General features: G+C 49.3%; 1 protein-coding gene across 1 annotated transcript in view; it reads left to right on the forward strand.

Annotated features, from left to right (window-relative positions):
* DAP (death associated protein) overlaps window positions 1–13,649 on the forward strand; it is a 63,614-nt gene extending 49,965 nt beyond the window's left edge. Inside the window, exons 3-4 of the mRNA XM_061129329.1 lie at window positions 10,699–10,741; window positions 11,768–13,649. Of these exons, the coding sequence (XP_060985312.1) occupies window positions 10,699–10,741; window positions 11,768–11,881 (157 nt within the window). The 3' untranslated portion in view covers window positions 11,882–13,649. The remainder of the gene's footprint in view (window positions 1–10,698; window positions 10,742–11,767) is intronic.
* Window positions 13,650–22,529: the final 8,880 nt, after the last annotated feature.

Here is a 22,529-nt window from a genome sequence, read left to right on the forward strand (position 1 = left end):
CTTATATTCATGTCCATTGGGTCTGTGATGCTATCTACCCAACTCATCCTCTGCCACCCCCTTCTCCTGTTACCCTCCTCACATGTTAATATCAGGTACCATGAATGCATCATTGGTGGCAAAAGGAGATTATCTGGGTGCCTCAATGGAAAGCAAAGGACCATCAGGAAGGGGATACCCAAAGGGAACACTGGAAGGGAGGGTGGCGATGAGAGCTTTGGGGTCTCTGCCCTTCCTTCCCCACTTGGAATCCTTCCTGGTCAAGTTCAGAGAGAGCCTCTGGTCCCCCGCTGGTGCTCAGGAGCAGCCCTGGAGGATCCCATCCCCATCGGAGGATCGGCCTATGGACCTCCTTCATGCCGATGAGGACAAGCTTGGGTTCCCTGTGGTTGTCATGGAGACGGGCCACAACTGAAATAAGGAAAACCCATTTCTGGAACATGGCGCTGACCTGTTTTCCAGTTTGGCATCTGGGGAACCTCACAGGTGTGCCCTGTTGGTCTCCAGGCCCAGCTCCCCGAGGACTTTCATCTTTCCCCCGGCCCCTAACCCAGAGCGCTGCCCAGTGGGTGTTAGCGGAGGAGAGGAGGAGGCATGATGAGAGGCAGGGGGAGGTCCTTGCAGCCGCCGCCCAGGCAGCAAATGGGAGACGCATCTGATGTAACGTGAGGCCTCTTCCCAATTCTGAGGCATGTTGGGTACTTAGAGTGTATACGTGTATACACACACATATTCTTGTTGAATGAATAAACCAGTGAAACTGATGAATCAACAAATAACCCAACAAATGAAACTGACGAGTCAAGAATAAGCCTTAGGGTTCTGAACAGTGATTTCTCGCCCCGGCAGTGACCTGGACTGTGGGGGGAATCAGAGCTTGCTGACTATTCACCATCAGAGAGTGAAGGCTCCAACCAGCGCCCAGCCTGCACTCCCCACGACCGCAGTGACCTTGACCCGGTCCATTCTGCTGTGCTGTGTGCTAGCAGGACATTCCCAAGAGCTTGCTGTCAAAACGTGGGAGAGGGTGGGAGCTGCCCAACTGAACGGAAGTTGTCCTAACTCATGCGTTTGCTTATTTCAAGTAAGCAGAATTGGCAGTGCGTTTAGCTTTCTGTGTACTTGACTCTGTGCCTCTTTTTCTGTTAGTTCTGGAAAAGGCAGGAGGGCGTGGTGCTATCTGAAGAGGGCCCACAGAGGCAGGGTTTTAATCAGGCGGCGGGTGAATCTGAAAATCCGGAGACCACTGAGGACCACGGCTTATCTCTTATCGTGTGCACCGGACTGCCTGGGGAGAGAGCCACGGCCGCTATCAGCTCACGGAGTCCCTCCGTGCCGTGAGTTTGGAGGGTGGATTAAGGATGTAATTACTGGGGAATCCAGCAGCAGAGAAATCCAAAAGCTCTCATCCATCTCTCTATGTACTTGACTTTAACCTGAGCTGTGTCTGGTCCTCCCAGGCCATGTCTTGACTTTTGTGTGAGGCAAAGCTCCCACAACCAAGACAGGCCGGCTGACAGTCTCCCAGGAGCAAGTTAATCTGGGTTTCCTCTTTCTTGGCTAGGGTCTCCCAGAACCAGCCTAGCAAGAGCTGGTCCCATGCAAAGCCAGCCCCCTGCACCGCCCAGGAGGGGAGTAAACCCAGATCAGACGAGGGTTTTGGTATCTGTATTTGATTTAACATCAGTGTGTACCTCTTTTTATTTATTTATTTATTTTTTTTAATTTTTATTATTATTATTTTTTTTTTCCAGTGGGTTTTGTCATACATTGATATGAGACCTCTTTTTAATAGGAATCCTATTAACAGTCATCTTGTCAGGTTTTTTTCTACTTAAACAATCATTTTCCTTTTTATAGCCATGATAGCTGTCTTATAGAAAATACATACTTTGTACTTTGAACCATGAACCCCCAGCTCATTATAAAACATAACCTTGACCCTGAAGACAGCCAACAAGATCTGATTTCAAGCTATATAGGCCACAAATATCTTTTTTTTTTTTAGCACCTGTCTAGTCAGCATTTGCTATTCACTGGTGAAAAGTGTTAATTGCTCAGTCATGTCCAGCTCTTTGCAACTCCATGGACTGCAGCCCACCGGGTTGCCCTGTCCATGGGATCCTCCAGGCAAGGAGTGGGTAGCTGTTCCCTTCTCCAGGGGATCTTCCTGACCCAGGGATCGAACCCGGGTCCCCTGCATTGCAGGCAGACTCTTTACCATCTGAACCACTAGTACTTCCCTATATTGGAATTCAAAAGAATGACACTGAAACAAATGTGTTCAGAATCGAAGATGGGTTAGATCGTTGTAAGTGCTCTTTACTGAAATGAGCTAACATTTAGAATATTTAATACACATGAAGGATTGCTACACAGCTTGTCAGATAGTTACATGAAGTGGTCTCAGGTTAAGCTCAGAGAAAGTCTCTGTTGTAATGAACTGATTTTGCCAGTGGAGGCAATATCCTACTGTAAGCACAGTTTATATACATTATTTGACTTGAACAGCTGTTCTGTACAATAGGAATTGTTCCCATTTTGCAGATGGACACAGAGGCTCAAGGAGGCTACTCCTCTGCACTAAGATTTGAACCCAGAGCCTTTTGTCTCCAAAGCCCAGCCCTCAAATGCTCCATTACACAGCTTTGCTCTCTGCTGCTGAGTCCTCACAGTGCTTGGTAGATTCAGCGGCAGAAGGCAGTGCGTTGCCAAGCCCTGCAGATGCTCAGCTCACCCCAGCACGCTCAGGAGACCAGGCTAGGCTTCCCTGATCAGACGTGGTGACCACTCTGTATCGTGATGAATGCAGACACACACACACACTGGCCTGGAACAGCACCTGTGTAGGAAATCCTTAGGATGCCAGCTAAAAATGAGAGTCAGGACTGTGTTTATCTTATCCTCTTTGCATCCAGCAAGGGAGAGAGAATAAGGTGAGAGCAGAGGGAAGCCAGAGGAGGGAACACCATCGGGTCACACGACGAGACGGTCCTGTGTGTAGAGACTGGTGGGAACCTTAGAGTAGCTTTCTGGAAACACGTGTCTAAAGGGAAGAAGTGGCTTCCGAGGCCCTAGTAAGGCAGCAACCACTGTGGCTAGAGTGTCTATGGGACATTTGTTTACACGTAGGCCATCCTTGCCTTACACAGTCAGTACTAGGGGCAGCAGTCTTCTCGAAATAAGCTGGTGGTGAGGTGCTGGCATCTGGATCAACAACCAATCCAGTATTTGTGGGCAGAGTGTCATCTGGAGGGCAGAGTTTTTGGAATTCCTCTGGCATGGAGACCCATGTCTAGGACAGACTCAGAGGAACAGGCCGGGTTGGGCTTTGTCCCAAAGTCACGGCCCCCTGGGATCAGCAGGCCTGAGTCAGGGAACTAGAGACACCATGGCTGATGCTGAAGCTTGGTCTTCTTGTTGAAATGAAGATGAAAACACAAACTCAGACTTTGTCCTCCAGAGAAGCACCTTTGCTCACGCCCTTAAAAAGACATTACAGGAGACCTCCCTGGTGGTCCAACGGTTAAGAATCTGCCTTGCAATGCAGGGGTTGCAGGTTTGATCCCTAGTTGTGGGGACCAAGATCCCACTTGCTATGGAGCAACTAACCCCAAGCTCCACAACTACTGAGCCCGTACGCTGCAACTAGAGAGAAGCCCGTATACCACAAGGAAAGATCCCACACGAGCAGCAAAGACCCTGAGTGCTGCAGCCAAGACCTGATGCAGCCAATTTTTTTTTTTTAAGGATTTTGCAAACTCTGAATGCCAAATCCTGGAAGGAGTTGGATTCCTGATCATTTTCTTTAGATCTAGAATTTCTCCTAAAGCCCTTGAGTCGTCCTTGGTTTCCCTGCAGCCAGACTCCCTGAACAATAACCTCGCCCTTAGGGAGAAGGGGGCACCCCCTAAGATGCCCGTGGCCCCTGCCCACCGTGGACCCCCAGTTTCCTGGGGGAAGTTTCCCGGGCTTGGCCGAGCTGGACAAAGCCTTGCTGGCCTGAGAGCCGCAAGCTCAAAGGACCAGCAGTGCCATCTTGTGGGAGAGTTCTTGAAGCGCCTGACATCAGGCCGAAAGAGGGAGGCAACCTTGCTTGACTGCCACGCTTCGAAGGGTGAGAGACAAAGCAATGCCCGGGTGCAGTCACGTGTGAGGGCTCCCTCTGGTCACCAGCCATGCTACTAAGGATTCTGGTGTCCAGAAAACTAATAGCTTTAATAAGCGAACGCCAAGCCAGAAAGATATTTCAAGAATTAACAGTGGCCAGGAAGGATTTTGCTTGCCTTCCATTTACTAGAAAATGTATTCAGCATCACCCCAGGTGGGATATATTTTTCAGTAAACTTTGTGAGAACACAGAGTCACAGACCATAGCCACAGCCTCAGCTTCTAGACCACCTCAAGGCTCGGTCCTCCCAGTAAGGAGATGGCTTTCCCCAGGAGTCCATCACAGGACCTGAGCCCAAACTGACGCACCTCCGTCACTAAGAGATGAGAGGCTTGGGCCCCACGCACTCTGCTGACAACAGCAGATGAACCCAAGCCCCTTCCTTCTCACTGGGCTGTGGTGTCATATCCTTCCTGTTGTTACACACCTGTGTGCTCATGCTCACACTCAGATCTCAGCCTAAACTCCACCTCTCAAGGTCTGCTCTGGCTTCCTTCTACAAAGTACCCCACCCACCCACCCACCTGCACACTGCACCCAGGGTGTTAGCCGCTTGTCAGAAAATGAAATCGAGACTCTGATGCAGCTTTCTCGGTCTGAGCATTCATCAGAGCCCTGCTCCCTGATTCCCAGGCAGCTTTGACTCTTAGGGAGATTTTTAGGGTACAATCCCTTTCTGAGCATTCACGTGCTTTCTCACCGGGAAGGGTGGAGCATTACGTGATGATGGCTCCGAGGTCCCCACGTAGCCGACATGACGGTGCTCCCGCCACCACTTCCGGCGTCCCCAGCAGCTTCCTTCCCAGCTGGCTTCCTGTGCTGTGACCACAGCTGGGGGTGGATGAGTAGCTGGTGGGCCGGGTAGAGCCACCTGCCGCAGGGCAGCCGCCCCACCTTAATTAAGCTCATGTGGCCTTATCACTGACCAGGCTTGCTTCCAGTCTTCCATGGGCTGGGAAACTAACAAGCGGTCTGTTCCCATCCGATCAGACAGGAATCCGACTGAGGACCCAGAGGGCTTTTTTTCTTCAAGTCCATGGTTTGGTGACATCTGTGTATGTATCTCAGAGCCTCTTTTTGCCAAGTACTTGCTATGTGCTAAGCAGCGTGTATATGTATAGTACCTGGTGAGAGAAGGTCCACTGCCACCCATTTTATAGATGAGGAAACTGAGCCTCAGAAGGTCAGACGCCAGCCCACCCACCAATCATTGGCAGAGTTGGGATGGTCTGACATCAGAACCCACACTCAACTGGCATCCACCTGCCACCTTCCTCTGGGCCTCCTTCTTAGGCCATGTAGACTGCATTTTGACTCAATGGATAGTTTGAAACCAAGCTTTGTTCCTGAAGCTTGGGAGCTGAGATGTAGGCAACAGTGGAGCCCATGAACCAACACAGAGCACGGAGCTGAGGGGCCCAGACCTGCGTCCTCCAGGCTGTGCTTCCAAGGACCACGAACAAGGTTCAGCCTTTTGCAGTCGATGTGCCTTCACCTGTAACAGAGGGCTAGCACCTGCTGAAGAGCATCAGATGCATTAATAACTTATATGGAAGTGCCCCATGCCCTAGTTAAGTGCTAGAGACATAAATGATGGTTTTCAAGGGAAAATAATCCATTACCAAGTCAGAAAGGAAGTGCAGAGGCCAGTTTGAATACCTTGTACTGTCTGCTTGGATAACGAATCCTCTGACTGCATGTAGATTACTTACGTGAAAAATCTGCACCTCTAAATCGTGTGTAAAATCCAGAACCTAAAAATAGAGCCTGTTCCATAACCCAGTTCTCAGCCCTGAAATGAGGGCAACAGGCTAATGCTCTGGGCTGCCCTTGTTCCAAGTCTGGCTCAGAGCGCTTCTCTGCTGTGCAGGCATCGGGTGACTTATGGACCTCTCTGATTTACTGTCCCCTCACCTGTAAGCCGGGCTTCCCAGATGGCTCAGCAGGTAAAGAAACCATCTTCAATGCAGGAGACCCGGGTTCAATCCCTGGATCGGGCAGATCCCTCTGGAAACGGAAATGGCAACCCACTCCAGGATTCTTGCCTGGGAAATCGCATGGTCAGAGGAGCTTGGTGGGCTACAGTCCGTGGGGTCATAAAGAGTCGGACACAACTGAGCACCTAACACATATTGACAGGTGGATACTGGAAACCCACGTGCATCAAACGTTTGGCAGCTACACAAGCCAAGTGTGAGAGAGCTGCGGTTTCTGCTGATGTATGGGAGGGTTGCTGCTGCTGCTGCTAAGTCGCTTCAGTCGTGTCTGACTCTGTGCAACCCCATAGACAGCAGCCCACAAGGCTCCTCTGTCCCTGGGATTCTCCAAGCAAGAATACTGGAGTGGGTTGACATTTCCTTCTCTGATGCATGCATGCATGCTAAGTCACTTCAGTCGTGTCTGACTCTGTGCGACCCCATGGACAGCAGCCCACCAGGCTGGGAGGGTTACGGGGGCTCTAATTCCAGCTAATCCCATCAGGTTTGCGGTTCCTTTAAATTTAAATAAATATGGTTTTCAAAGACTGGAAAGGCCTGAGCATGTGGGGAGGGCAGGAACGATATTTTTCACCGTCTCTGTTTCGTGAAAGTAATGTTGCTTCTTCAAACCAACATCTGTCAGAATGATTCTCATCAGATTAAATAAATCCTCAAAGCCGCTCTCACAGTTTATAGAATCTTGGAAATGTAGGTTATGCTTCACGTGGAACCCTAATGGAATTTAAAACAAGTGTGTTTTTGCAAGCACAGCTTCGAGAGCACACGCTTTACTGGGGTTTGTGAATTTAAGCTACCATGTCTCAAGGAGTTTAGAGAATGCTTTTACTACAGGAAGGTAATAGACAATCACTGACCAGTTTGAGATGCTATTAATTGAAGATGGAAAAGACTAAGTCTGATGAAAACCAGCACTGCACACACACTGTGCCAGACTTGTGAAAACAGAGATCACTCTTAGATAAGACACGAGGGGCTAGCCTTCAGTCCGTCACCTTTGTACAGGCAGTTGCCGTGTGTCCTTATGGTTGGTTATGGCCTTTTCAGTGTTTTAGAGGAGATTGGACTTTGTTGCGGGCAGTGGATTTTATGCTTTAAAGATCTTGAATGATCAATACAGATGTTTATTATTCCCTGCCATAAGAAAGCTTATTCTTAAAATTAGTTGCTACATCTAATACCACAATGAAATACCACTTCACACCCACTGAGATGACTTCTATCAAAAAATAAATAAATAAATAACAGGAAATAATTCGTGGTGAGGGGACTTCCCTGGTGGTCCAGTGGCCAAGGCTCTGAGCTCTCAAAGCAGGGAACATAGGTTCGAGACTGGTCAGAGATCTAACCGGTCCATCCTAAAGAAAGTCAGCCCTGAATATTCATTGGAAGGACTGGTGCTGAAGCTGAAGCTCCAATGCTTTGGCCACCTGATGGGAAGAACTGATTCATTGGAAAAGACCCTGATGCTGGGAAAGATTGAAGACGGGAGGAGAAGGGGACGACAGAGGATGAGATGGCTGGATGGCTGGGAGATAGTGAAAAACAGGGAAGCCTGGAGTGCTGCAGTCCATGGGATTGCAAAGCGTCAGACATGACTTATCGACTGACCAACAACAGGGAACTAGATCCCAAGTGCTGCAACTGAAAGCTCCTGCATGCTGCAGAGAAGATGGAGGATCCCAAGTCCTGCAGCTAAGACCCACCCTCACCAAATGAATAAATTAAATAAATAAATGTATGATTTTTTTAAAAGTGGTGAGCCCGTGGAGAAATTGAGCCCATATGCATTGCTGGTAGGAATCTAAGATGTGGAAATGCTGTGGAAAGCCATTCGATGCTTCCTCCAAAATATTAGAATCCAGAGAGAGCATGGTTCTTAAGCTTCCAATGGGAAACCCTTGGCCGTGAAATCCCTGGAGGCGGAGCTGGTGGGTGATTTGGAGCAGTCAAGGCAGGGTGTGCTTGGATTCCAGACAAATCCAAACATAATGACATCAGAGACTTACACTTGGGCAAAACTTACTCATCCCTGGCTGGCTGTTGATCCCATAGCCAAGCCATATTTGTTAAAAAAAAAAAAAAAACAACCAATCCAGTTAAGCAACCACAAAAGCTAAATAAAACAAAACCAGCATCATGTAGGGAACATTTCTGTGCTGCTTAGTAAGACGTGAAGTCCTTAGTCTCATGGAGCAACAGAAATTACTTGGGGGAATTTCAGATGTTTTTGCTAAACTCTGGGATTAAAAGACACTTGCTCCTTGGAAGAAAAGCTATGACCAATCTAGACAGCATATTAAACAGGAGAAACATTACTTTGCCAGAAAGGTCTGTCTATTCAAAGCTATACAGTAGTCATGTATGGATGTGAGAGTTGGACTCTAAAGAAAGCTGAGCATTGAAGAATTGATACTTTTGAACTGTGGTGTTGGAGAAGATTGTTGAGAGTCCCTTGGACAGCAAGGAGATACAACCAGCCCATCCTAAAGGAAATCAGTCCTGAAAATTCATTGGAAGGACTGATGCTGAAGCTGAAACTCCCAATACTTTGGCCACCTAATGTGAAGAACTGACTCATTGGAAAAGACCCTGATGCTGGGAAAGATTGAAGGCAGGAGGAGAAGTGGAAGACAGAGAATGAGATGGCTGGATGGCATCACTGACTCAATGGACATGAGTTTGAGTAAACTCTGGGAGTTGGTGATGGACAGGGAGGCCTGGCGTGCTGCAGTCCATGGTGTCGCAAAGAGTCAGACACAGCTGAGTGACTGAACTGAACTTGGGATGTAAACAATGAACTTTCTGAATGCTGGGACTTTTGCCAGCAGCAAAAGAAAGCTAAAACGAATGATTTCCTTCCAGGGTGGAGCAGCAGAGCTAGTGGGAGGAGGGCTGGGCAGCTCAGGGGTGACGATTCCACTCTGTCTGCCCACAGGACTAGCTGTAAGCCAAGCCACCAACTTCTGAGAGCTGCCCTCACCCCACTTTCCACCCTGACTGGCCGGCCTTGCATTCACCTAACAGCTTCCGGGTCCCCTTATCTCTCATTGAGACATTTCGGAGGCTTGAGCACCTGTGTACTGCCTGTAACTGTGTCCTGATGCTTCTAAACTATGACACATGCAGTTATTTTTATAAAGGCATGTGTGTGCGTGCTAACTAACTTCAGCCATGTCCTACTCTTGCGACCCCATGGACAGTAGCCTGCCAGGCCCTTCTGTCCATGGGATTCTACAGGCAAGAATACTGGAGTGACTTGCCATGCCCTCCTCCAGGGGATCTTCCTGACTCAAGGAATTGAACCCATAGAAGAATTTTTAATATCTTAGAAGTATGCTCACCAGATACTAAGTGCTGAATGCAGACTACAAAACAAGGTGACTCTTTTGGTAAGACAGAAGGAAATTTAATAAGGAAACAAGTGCATCTCTCTATCCACAGAAAGGAAGGCTAGAAGGACATCCCATACGTTAACAGTAGTTCTCTCCAGGTGGTAGAACTACAAGTGATTTTAATGTGCTTGCCTTGTTGCTTTTGAACAATGAACATGTACTGCTTTCATCCTAAATCCTGTTCCCTCAGTATTGGTGACAGGGTGGGTCAGCTCAGTATGATGAAAGAGTGTTAAAAAATAGCAAGAGCTTCACAAGGACCTTACTTTTTCTTTTCTTTTTTTAAATTTTTTTTGGCTACACCATGGGGCATGCAGGATCTTAGTTCCCTAAGACAGTGAAGTGAAAGTGTTAGTCTCTAAGTCCTGTCTGACTCTTCTCTGACCCCATGGACTGTAGCCCACCAGCCTTCTCTGTCCCTGGGATTTCTCAGGCAACAATACTGGAGGGGGTTGCCATGCCCTCCTCCGGGGGTCTTCCTGACTCAGGGATCAATCCTGAGTCTCCTGCATTGTGGGCAGATTCTTTGCCATCTGGGCCACCAGGGAATCCCCTCAGTTCCCTAACGAGGGATCAAACCCATGCCACCTGCAGTGGAAGCATGAACCTTACGTTTTTAATACTTGGCATCCCAGAAGGGCCAAGAGCCTTGCATCGATCGGCTCTGGGAAACTCACCCGTTAGAAGCTTCTGGAAGCTGAGGACTCTGGCAAGAGAGCGCCTCGCAGCCCAGAGGACCGGAGGCCCCTTGCCTGGAGTCTCCTGTTCATCCTTTGTGACTCTGCCCCTTCCCTGCTCCAGGGATCACCCAGGTTCACAGTCTGCTAAGACCAAAACCACTGGGCTTGCCCACAGTTAGCTGAAGGATTAACCAAAAACAAAAAGAGTGCTTTTCAGCGACACGTCCTCTGCTACAGCGTTCTCCCTCTCTGCCTGAGCTCAGCCTCAGGAAGAAGGGTGTCCAGAGGACGGCGGCCAGCGGGTGATGAAATAACAGGAAGAGGCGTGCTCCCACCGCCCTCCGGGGGCTCCTTGTTTATCATGCGGTCATGAAGTCAGTCTCCCCATTCGCATCACCTGTGTGTTCCTCTCTGTGACTCATGGTGGTCCATGTCTTTTCCTTCTTGTCTTCCAGTCCACCCAAGCCGACCGTGTTTATCTCTGGAGTCATTGCCCGGGTAAGCACCCTTTCATCATTTCGGGGTCTCAGCACGTGATCTCCTGATTCTTCCTATCCTTACTCCCACCCCATGCATCCACCCGGGAGCCGGGGGGACTGGGGGGCTCTTAATTGCCCCCCTGTCCACGGAACGTGCTTCTGTGGTCAGGGACAGACGGGGTGGTAGCCAGGAAGAGCCCACAGCACCTGCCTGCCTCTCCTCCACCCTCTGCTGTCTTCTTTCTCCTTAGACTTGACCAGGGTTAGTAGACTATCCACAGGCCAAAGGGTTTCTGGGGGATCTGTGAGCTGACAATGTTTTTACATTTTTTAATGGTTGAAGAGATTTGAAATAAGAATTACACGGTGATACCTGTGAAGTGTTAGTCGCTAAGTCGGGTTCAACTCTTTTGTGACCCCATGGACTATAGCCCACCAGGTTCCTCTGTCCATGGGATTCAAAACAACCACAAGAACTGCTCTAGCAGAAGAAAGCCACCCAACACCCGAGCTTGGTTCTGAGTGAGTGTTGTGGTGCCTGAGCCCCTGGCATGAGGGCACAGATGGCGAGCTTTCTCACCTTCTGGAAGGTACATGGGTCTTTGTACCCCTTTGAGCCCCCCAGAAAGCCTCAGGACCACCCCACAGTCCTAGGAGATGGGTTTCCACCTTCCAACAGGTTCTCCACTCCACCACCCACCCACTCGCACAGGCAAGCCAGAGAATGCTGGCTTTGGGTCTTGCTCATGAACTTCCTCAGGCTTCCCTGGCAGCTCAGACAGTAAAGAATCCGCCTGCAATGCAGGAGACACATGTTCAATCCCTGGGTCAGGAAGATCCCCTGGAGGAAGGAAATGGCTCCCCACTCCAGTATTTTTGCCTGGGACATCCCATGGATGGAGGAGCCTGGTGGGCTACAGTCCATGGGTCACAGAGAGTCAGACGTGACTGAGCGACTGGGCAGACAGGCGTGCATGAACTCACCCAGCTGTTCACGGTTGATGAGACAGTGCTTTGAGCCAGTGTTTTCCGTGTCTTCCCACAGGGCGACAAGGACTTCCCCCCAGCGGCCGCCCAGGTGGCCCACCAGAAGCCCCACGCCTCCATAGACAGACACCCCTCCCCAAGGACCCAGCATATCCAGCAGCCTCGCAAGTGACCAGCGAGGACCCAGCACCCTCACCAGGCACACCTCGGTTCCCCGACACTTGATATTTCCTCCGGCAAAGAGAACTGGAATCTTCCTCAAAACACTGCCCCACTGGGAAATCTAAGACAAAGCAAAGTGCCCCTTCTTTTGCCTTCAATTCCAGCTCTAAAACTAGAATCAGACCCCCAATCCTCATTTCCAGGGAGTCCTGGCTGGTGTCGCCTGAGGACCATCACGCCTCTCTCTGTGCCCTGAGCAGAACTTACTAAGACCCGGGTGAAGTGACGTTGTTCCCAGTTTAGCTTCAGTTCTGGTTCATCAATTGCCCTGCCAGTGGTCTTAAAAATTAGCAGGCACAAATCTGGGAGGATTAGATTAAGGTCAGGGGAAAGCTCAATCATTGCATGCTTTTTAGTCATAGGACAATCAAATCTTAACACCTAGAGGGAAGAGAAAGAGATGAAGGCGTTAATTACAGAAAACCTGAGTAGGGAGGATACTGCCATAGACAACAGCATCACTGAATTTCCCTCCCTTGTGTGACGAGGGCTCAGATCACAGGGCGACACCAAGCTCTGCCAGAAAAGCCAGAGAAGGGCCTATAGCTCTGAAGAGGCTCTTTTATTCCAGGAGTCATCTGGCTGAAAAATTTTGCCCAAAGGGAATACTTCCAGACTGAAATTTCTCAGTGTGGGTCCCAAGTCCCGCACGGCCCCACCATCCACACAGGCTCGCCGGGAAATCAAGGCGAACCTTCATTTTTTCAGTGATCACCTCGAGAACTGCTTTGAAGTTCTCGGAGTGATCCCTGACCAGGTGGAAGAATAGACACATGGATAACCCTGGAACGCTAGAGCAAAAGCATTGACCACAGGGAAAGATCAGATAAAAACCTGCCTTTGCTCCCCGAGGGAAAAGTAGAAGCATCACATCACTACTGGAGCTAGAAAAGCCTGCTTGTCAGTCAGTCGAAGTGTCAGAACACCCTCTGCCCTAGGGCACCGTTCACTTGGGCATCTCAGATTATCCTACGCTTTCTGCCCAGGTTTCCCACCCAGAGCTGCCCTAGACTGCTTACAGCAATTGGGTGCCCTGCTTTTCTGAAAGGCACATGTTCAAATCTCCCGGAGCAAACGCTTTGGGAGCTGGTGTGGCCTGACTATCCCACTTGCCAGTGTAGTACTTGCAGCAGATCCGCAATGGGGACAGCAGGCACCCCACAGCCCTTCTGACACTCTTTCCAACTCCATGTCCACGATTGGTAAAGGTGATGCAGACCTAGCTTTTGCCCGTCTCTAAGGGAAAAGCCAGCCCTGCTTCACATCTTAAAGGCAACGTTTGGTTTCCCCTCTCATTGACTTTTGGAGCCAAGGTCTCACACTCACGGCAGTTCGTAGTCACATCTCGTATTTCTTAGCCACTGAGATGTTGCTATAAACAGAGGCTGGCTTTTGGAGATGCCGCCTGGGTGTGTAGCCTCCTCCTGGCTACCTCCCGGAGCCGGCATCTCTGAGGGATCCTGAGGGCAGGCAGCGCGGGTCCGTCTGTGGACCGCTGCACCCTCTGCTGCGGAGCTGAAGACTCATCCTTGACGCCTTGTACTGCTGCAGCCAGGAGTGCCGTGTCGCGCATCTTTCTTGTCCTTTTAGCTGCATCTGGCGTGTATCTGCGGGCTCCCGATCGCTGAAAGCAAATTGTTCCCCTGAATGAATTTATCCACGGTTAACTTCAAGAATAATCATTCTAATAAAGCTCCTGCGTGGTTTGTTTTCTCTTATATCTCAGAGATTGTTCTTTCTCATCTCGCTAGGGTTGCCAGATGGTTTCAAAAGAAATAACAAACATGCAAAAATAAGGAGTATGTTCACAAATTGTTTCCCAGACACAAAGCCAAACTATTGGACACCTGGCACCTTGAGTCTAATCGCCTCCTTTGAAATGTCATAAAGTGGAAAAGCTTTAATGTGGTGGATTAAAATGTACTCCTTGGGCCGAGCAGCTGGCCCTGTGCTTGGAAGGTCCTTTGGGAACAGACTTGGGAAGAATGATTAGTAGTAAGCCCAGGGGTGGCTGTGAGCAGCATTTGACAAATAAGACATTCACCTAATTTATCCAAAGATCCCCTGGAACCCTTATGAGCAGGATGAGAAAATAATCATAATTATTAGCTTTGAGATCCAGAGTCAGACTACAGATGTGGGCTGGGAGGGACCCTGACCTGTTTTCACCCTAGAAGGACAGGGCAGCTTGGTGGCCCTGAGCCAGGGGAAGGCACACATGGCCAGAGTCTGTGTCCCCAGCCCTGGCCTCCCTTCAGCCCCTGATGTCACCTCTGGATGCTGCTCTTTGCATTCACGCCTCCACCTCCCTTTCTAAGTTGAGGACAGAATGAGGGTCTTGTGCATTTAGTGTCACTGGGTAGAGAGTTGTCCTAGGTACATAACATTGACTTACCAGGCCACGTAGACTTCTGAGAAATGTTTGTGTAGACATTTGTTGGGAGGAGGTTACCAAACACTGCTGACTCACTAGGACCCAGACCCTCCACTTAGAGAATGCAGCCTACCTTCTTCCAAAGTCTATATTATCTCTCAGAATGATCTGTGTCTAAGCAGACCTGAGAATGATAAGAGCTGCAGGTCTTCCACCATTTATTACACTCATGATTATATCTAGTTACTATATGACTATGAAGGGCTTCCCTGGTGGCTCAGAGGGTAAAGAATCCGCCTGCGATGCAGGAGACCCGGGTTTAATTCCTGAGTTGGGAAGATCCCCTGGAGGAGGGCATGGCCACCCACTCCAGTATTCTTGCCTGGAGAATCCTATGGACAGAGGAGCCTGGCGGGCTACAGTCCACAGGATCACAAAGAGTCGGACACGACTGAGTCACTAACACACACACAAACAGAAATACCAACCACATAACAAACGTGGGGCAGAATTGCCTCCAGGGCGTTCCACATCGTCACGAACATCATCATCACCTGCATTTGTTAGTCACCACCATAACAAAGTACCCCAAACTGGGTGGCTGAAAACAGTGGAAATGCGTGACTTCTTGGTCCTGGAGCCTAGAAATTTGCAGTGAAGGTGTGGGCAGGGCCGCCTTCCTCCAAAAGCTCCAGGGGCGATAATTCTTGGCCTCTTCCGCTTCCGGCGGCTGCTGGCAGTGCCTAGTGATCATTGACTTGTTGCAACTCAAACCAAGTCTCTGCTTCTGTTGTTAACGTGGACACCTTCCTGCATGTCCGTGTCCAGACTTCCCTCTTCTTCTAAGGATGGCAGTCACTGGACCAGAGCCTCCCCCATCCAGTGTGAAAACTGGAAGCATTAGTCTTTTAGTCGTGTCCTACTCTTTGCCACTCCGTGGGCTGTAGCCTGCCAGGCTCGTCTGTCCATGGGATTCTCCAGGCAAGAATACTGGGGTGGGTTGCCATTTCCATCTCCAGGGGATCTTCCCAACCCAGGGGTTGGACCCAGGTCTCCTGCATTGCAGACAGATTCCTTATCATCTGAGCCATCAGAGAAGCCCACCTAGATGACCTCACCTCAACAAATCAGATCTGCAAGAACCCTAATTCCAAATAAGGTTGTGTTCATGCACCCTGGGACTCAGGACCTGAACTATCTATCTTCTCGGGGGGACACTATTCAATTCAGGACCTCAGCCACATGATGAAAAGCCGGAAACCCTGCTCCCAGCTCACACTGTTGGAATAGCTGTTCATCTGGTCATTTGGTTTCCTGAGCTTTACTGTGAGAAAGTTTTGCCCACTACAGATTGTTACAGTGTTGCTGGTCATAGAGTAGCCAAAGCCTGTGTGTTGGGGGACCCGAAAGAGAGCAGGGCAGAAGTGCCAAGGGATAAGTCACCCAGGCCATGGTGGGGGGGGGGGGCATTCACCCCCAGTTCTAGTAGCTCCTGAGATCACAGCTCTCTGCTGCCGGCATCCTCAGGTCAAAGTCACTAAGTCCCAATAGCACATATCCTATGTTCTGTAAGAGTGATCCACGGGCAGTGGTCAGCCCATTTCACAGATGGGAAGACTGAGACTGAAGCTCACTACCCAGGGTCAAAAGCCACCGTTAGCCAACACTTGTCCAGGGAAGATACACAAATGGCCAATAGGCACCCGAAAAATGCTCGAGATCAAGTCACCAGAGAGATGCAAATCGAGACAGTGAGAGACCCATTCACACCCACAGAGATGGCAGGGATCAAAAGTCCAAATAATAAGCCTTGATAAAGATGTGGGGAAATTAAACCCATGCACAGTGACTCAGAGAATGAAAAACGGTGCGGCCACTTAGGAAAACAGGCTGGCAGTTCCTCAAACAATTAAACAGTTACTGTGTGACCCAGCATGTCTATTCCTCTGTATATACCCCCAAATAAATGAAAACACATGTCTTTGCAAGAATTTGTACACAGATGTTTAGGGTAGCATTATATATAATAGCCAAAAGGTAGAAACAACCCAAATAGGTCCATCAACTGAGGAGTGAATACATAAAATGTTATATACACACACATACACACAAATGGAATATTACTCCATTGTAAATATCATTCCATTATTTGGCCATGCAAACTAATGCAATACTGATCTATGGGACAATATGAGTGAACCTTGAGAATATTATGCTCAGTGAAAGAAGCCAGCCACAAAAGACCATGTACTATAGGATTCTATTTACATGAAGTGTCCACAATAGGGAGACATCTAGAGACAGTGACTGCACAGGGCTGGGGGTTGGGGGGCAGGCAGGATACAGGGGGTGAGAACTTAAGGAAACAGGGCTCCTTTCTGAGGTGATGGAAATGTTCTGAAATCAACTGAGGATGGGCCTAGAGGCTGTCACGCAGAGTGAGGTAAGTCAGAAAGAGAAAAACAAGGTGAAGGTGAAGTCGCTCAGTCGTGTCCGACTCTTTGCGACCCTGTGGGCAGTAGCCTACCAGGCTCCTCCGTCCATGGGATTTTCCAGGCAAGAGTACTGCAGTGGGTTGCCATTTCCTTCTCCAGTGGATCTTCCCAACCCAGGGATCAAACCTGGGTCTCCCGCGTTATAGGCAGACACTTTACCATCTGAGCCACCAGGGAAGAAAAATGGTATAGATGGGTCTTATTTGCAAAACAGAAATATACAGACAGACAAATACATGGCCACCAAGGAGGGGAAAGGAGTTGGGGTGGGAGTAATTGGGAGGTTGGGATTGACATGTGTACAACACTGATTCTGTGTAGAAAGCATAACTAATGAGAACTTCACTGTAAGGTGCCGGGGACTTCAGGGCTCTGTGTGCGTCAGTCGCTCAGTCGTGTCCAACTCTCTGCGACCCCATGGACTGCGGCCCTTCAGCCTCCTCTGTCCACTCAGAGCTCTGCGGTGACCTAAAAGGGAAGAAAATCCGAGAAAGAGGGGATGTGTGGATATGTGTGGGGCTGATTCACTTTGCCGTACAGGAGAAACTAATGCAACATTGTAAAGTGACTATGCTCCAAAAAAATTAATTTAAAAAACAAAATCACCTGAGAGGATGCTTGCATGTGTGTCTGTGACTAGGATAGACCCATGGACTCTTACACTCCTTTCGGGATCCGTAAGGAAGGTACCAGTCAGAGCCGACATACCAGTAAGTGTAAGGTGATGAATAGGGGGCTTCCCTGGTGGCTCAGCTGGTAAGGAATCTGCCTGCAATGCCAGAGACCTGGGTTCGATCCCTGGGTTGGGAAAATGCCCTGGAGAAGGGAAAGGCTACCCACTCCAGTATTCTGGCCTGGAATGTTCCCATGGGGTCACAGTTAGATGACTGAGTGACTTTCACTTTCGATGGGGGGCTCGAGAAAAGGCTTAGGGTGGTGGGCTTTGCATTGGGGCAGGCTCACACCTGCCTGGTTCCAACCTGGCCCCTGTTGGGGTAAGAAGTTTCTCAATCAGCATCTCTGGATCTCAGTCCTTCACCTGTCCAATTGGGCCACTGTGTACACAGAGTTTTGTAGAGATGAAAAGAAAATTGCGGGCATTAACCCCCTGGTTAATAGGGAAACCAGTTTCGGTGGAACAGGGTTTCCAACATGGACAGCATGCTGGAACTGTGCAATGCTGAGATGGTGGGTTAGCAGGGAGAGAAGATTCCAGAAGGAGATGGTTGGCTCAGTGCCACTCTAGATGGTGTGCAGGAGCAACAGCGAGGAAACACAGAGGAGACAGGAGGAGCCGTGAGACCCGAGGAGCAGGGATGGGCACCTTGGGAACCAAAGGACCCCCTGGGGATCCCATGTGACCCCGAGGTCAACCAGGCTGCCTTCTGCCCCGGCTCCTGCATGCTATGCCCCGGTCTCTGTTGGGGCCCATGTCACCCTGGTACAAAGCTCAGCCTTTGAATGGTTTCAGCAAGAAATGTGCTTGTAACTTAACAAGTGTTACTGGAAGGAGTCCAGCCCTGGGAGGCGCCGGAGAGGAACATGCCATTTTCCAGTGCCTCCAGTTTTCCCAGCTGCCGTCGCTGGAGCCTGAGACCCACCCGGGGCACCAAGAAACAGACATCCTCGCACCAAGTCCCTGCTGGGCGTCTGCTGCCTGGCCCAACCTGGGGAGACCAGTTCACTTTTTGGCACGTGCCCTCCTAAAGGAATGAGAAGCCCTGGGAGAGTTCCTGTCTGGGGCCAGAGAAAGGAACTTGGGTTGGTCCTCAGGTCCATGTCTGTGGCATTGATGCCTGTCTGCTTCAGAGGACGCTCAGCTGCATCCTCAAACCAGGGTCAGGGTCAGCCCCACCGACGCAGTCCCAGAGGGAAGGTGCGCCCTCAGAGTCCATGTCCCTCCTCCCCCCACTGGGCAGCTGGGTTTTCTTCTCTGGGCTCAGCTTCATCACCAGCAAGAGGAAGCCTCCAGAACCTCCCTGATGGGGCTGTGTGAGCATGCCGTCTATGTTCATTTATCATCATTACTGTGGAGGTTGTTAATTGATGATGCAAGACCAGAGACATCGTGAGAGTCTGTCCAATTAAAGCCAATGCCAGGAGGGAGCTGAAGAGCAGGTGCGAAGGCAACCGGGCTCTGAGATGAGCGTTTTGAACCTGCTCGGAGGTTACACTGCCGAATGCTGACTCAAGTGTGCACCAGTGCACACCAGCCTGGAACCATCCTGCCCCCAGACCCAGTCCTGGCTCTTCCCCAAGCCGGCAGCCTGCGTGTACTCAGGAGCAAGGTTGTAGGTACCACAGCCCATGTGGCAGGGAGGGGCCACCTTGACCCCAGCGGGCACCAGGCTCAGGCACCCTGAGAAAGGGCAGGACTCAAGGGAGAGCCTGCAGGGTGGGAGATACCGCCAGACCCAAAGTGTTTTTAATTAATGAATTCTTTTTTAAACATCTGCCTCCTACCTCAGCAGCCTGTGGGGTTCTTCTGCAATCCTGCAGCTTTTTCTAACTTCACAGCTGCTGTGCTGGTTAAATGCTTCCCTCTACAAACCCCAAAGTAAACTTTTCTTCCCCAAGAGTTGACATCCTGCTGCCTCTGCAGTGTAAAAATGAAAACAAAACAAAAAAAAGACAGGCATTTCGTAACCTTCCCAGGAGATATCTATAGCCATATGCTCCTGAAGAACGGAGAGGGAGTGAGTGGGTGGTGGCAGTTAACCAGGAAGTTTTGAGTACTTGAAATAGCCTCAATTGTTGTATTAGCTGAGGTTCTCCAGGGAAACAGACCCAGCAGAAGACAGGTGACAGATAGATGACAGATAGACGACAGATAGACGATAGACAGGAAGAACAGATATAAATAAATACATAGATGGTACATGGGTAGGTAGAATAGATATAAAGAAATAGGTACATGATAGATTGATAAATAGAATAGATACAAATAAATATGTAGATGATGGAGGATAGATAGAGTAGACATAAAGAAATAGATGATAGATAGATGGATCCATTCAGTTCAGTTCAGTCGCTCAGTCGTGTCCAGCTCTTTGCAACCCCATGGACTGCAGCACAACAGATGGATAGAAAAAGAGATTTAAGGAATTGGCTCATGTGACTATGGAGGCCAATGCTCACTGAGTGCTCAGTTGCTCAGTCATCTCCAACTCTTTGTGACCCCATGGACTGTAGCCCATCAGGCTCTTCTGTCCATGGGATTCTCCAAGCAAGAATACTGGAGGGGGTTTCCATTTCCTTCTCCAGGGGATCTTCTCGACCCAGGGATTGAATGCATGTCTCCTGAATTGTCAGATGAATTGTTTACCACTGAGCCACCTGGGAAGTCCCGTGTGGAGGTTCATGAGTCCAAAATCTTCAGGGTGGGCCAGCAGGCTGGAGACCCAGAGAAGAGCCAACACAATTCAAGTCCAAAAGCATTCTGCTAGGATAATTCTCTCTTCTCTGGGGAGGACAATCTTGAGTTCTATCCAAGCCCACACACATTATGAAACGTAACCTGCTTCACTCAGGAGTCCATTGGTTTAAATGTGAATCTCAACCAAAAATACCCTCATAGAAACATCCAGCCTAATATTTGACCAAATATCTAGGCACTGTGGCCCAGTCAAGTTGACACATAAAATAGACCATCACAAGAGTTCAGTGTAGTTCATTTTTCTTGGAATTCTTAGAGCATCACGGATCTGTTTTTACTTTGACCATATGGCATACTCCTGACCTTCTATCTAACATTGAACTTGCTCTTCCAAACAGACATTCTAAAATTCAATTAAGGGAATGCATGACAAGAGAAAATAATTTTTCCCTCATCTTCCCACTTAATCTTAAATATTATTATAAATCCAACTGCCATGCTTTAAAAAAAATCCAATTTGTCAACTGGAAAAGACCCCACATGATCTGATATAATGACCTGTTATAGTCTGGAGAAGATTTAGGACTCTACCCAGAAGCCCTGAGTGAGCTTTCTGATTACATTTCAGCATTGTCATTCTGTGCTGGTGAGTGTCACCTAAAAGAGAGTTCAACATTTTGTAGCACAAGGACTCAGCTTCTGTGCAAATTAAACAGAAACCCGCTTGGGTCTTTCTTTGAACAGAGATGTATCGAAGGCTTTAGAGTATTAGTAAGGATCTTCATTATCTCAAGGGCAGTAGTTTTCAAGGAGGGAGTGGGCAGTGTCAGCCCCAGAGAACACTGGGTGGTGTCTGAGGACATACTTGGTTGTCACAACAGGGGATTGGAGAGGAAAGGGGGAAGCTAGCAGCTGAATCTTGTGAGTACAGGACAGGGATGCTTATAAAAGTCCTTCAGCATTCAGGACAGCCCCTGAGACAGAGTATCCAGACCAAAGATCACCAATATGGAGGCTAGGGAACGCTATTTGTTGTGTTCTTGTTGTTTTTCAGTTGCTAAGTCATGTCCAACTCTTAGCGACCCCATGGACAGCAGCAGCCAGACCTCCCTGTCCTTCACCATCTCCCGGAGTTTGCACAAACTCATGTCCATTGAGTCGGTGATCTGTTCTTATAGTAATACAATTAAACAATAAAAGGCAAATTCCCCTCATCCTGGAATCATGAGGGGAAAAAAAAAGTTACATGTGTGTCAGAGACAGAGCACGTTTTGTGGAAGCAGCTGAAGTAACTCAAGCTTGTATGCTTTTCAGTCCCTGGAGCAAAAGATATCAAATTGCTATGATGCAGATTCACTCCTGGGTGCAATGGAAAATTCTAGATAAAGCAAGCTTTTTCCTTGCTCGACAGTGTAATGGCTGTTTTCTCAGTCACCGATACGAAGAAGAGTGGAGATCATGGTCTCTGGTTGGCTTCCCCTGCACTCTCCCTCAGGACGGGTGGGACAAAAGCGCAGGCTCTTGGCTCGGCTGATTTAATAGACTCAAAAGGAGGTCTAGAAACTTCTCTCCAAACAATTGCAGCCTGTTTTCCAAAATAGATCGTGTGTGTCTCAAGCTAATTCACCTCAGAGTTATCTGTACAAGCGGCGGAGGGGAAGGCGGAAGCGGAAGAGGAAACCGAGCGCCTCTGTCAAGCGAGCGGCCGAGGCTGATGTGGGTGAGGGGAGACCCTCGTGAAGGCAAACCTCGCGTCAGCTCACGTCTTTGTCCTCATCCTGTGTCCTCGTCTCCTAGCATAGTCCACCTCCACCCCTCCGCAGCGCCTCCCCCCCTCCCTGATTCTCTCACAGACGAAATAAGGACTAAGGCTTGCGCTCGGGAGCGTGGCCATTTTTTTCCCTTGGAGCTTACCGCCACCTAGATCCTAGGCCAGGACTCCACACCACCTAGACCCTAGACCTGCAGTGCCGCCATCCTGGCCCTCCTTTGGTTCTGAGAGCGCTCAGTGACTTTGTTCTACTTCTAGCCGCACCAGGTACCTAGAATACCAGAGTCACAAGGTAGGTAAAGAAAAAACAAACGTCATCGCATGAGATGCAACAAAAGTTTGCAAAAGTCACACGCTTTATCACCAAATTCTCTCCCTTGGGTGCTAAGGATGCTGACACCTTTATATGTCAGTTGGCTAGAAACTCTCAGGTTCAGTCGCTTCCAAGAAGCACCGTTTGTCAGGGAGCCATCACTGCCCTGGAAGCCATGAGGAAGTACACCGGTCACTCAGTGTAAGTGGGCGGCACTTTCAGTCAGGGGAAGATTCATCTCAGTGTCCTTCACCGAAATTCACAAGCAC

The sequence above is a fragment of the Dama dama genome, chromosome 25, assembly GCF_033118175.1.
Source record: "Dama dama isolate Ldn47 chromosome 25, ASM3311817v1, whole genome shotgun sequence".
NCBI lineage: Eukaryota > Metazoa > Chordata > Mammalia > Artiodactyla > Cervidae > Dama > Dama dama.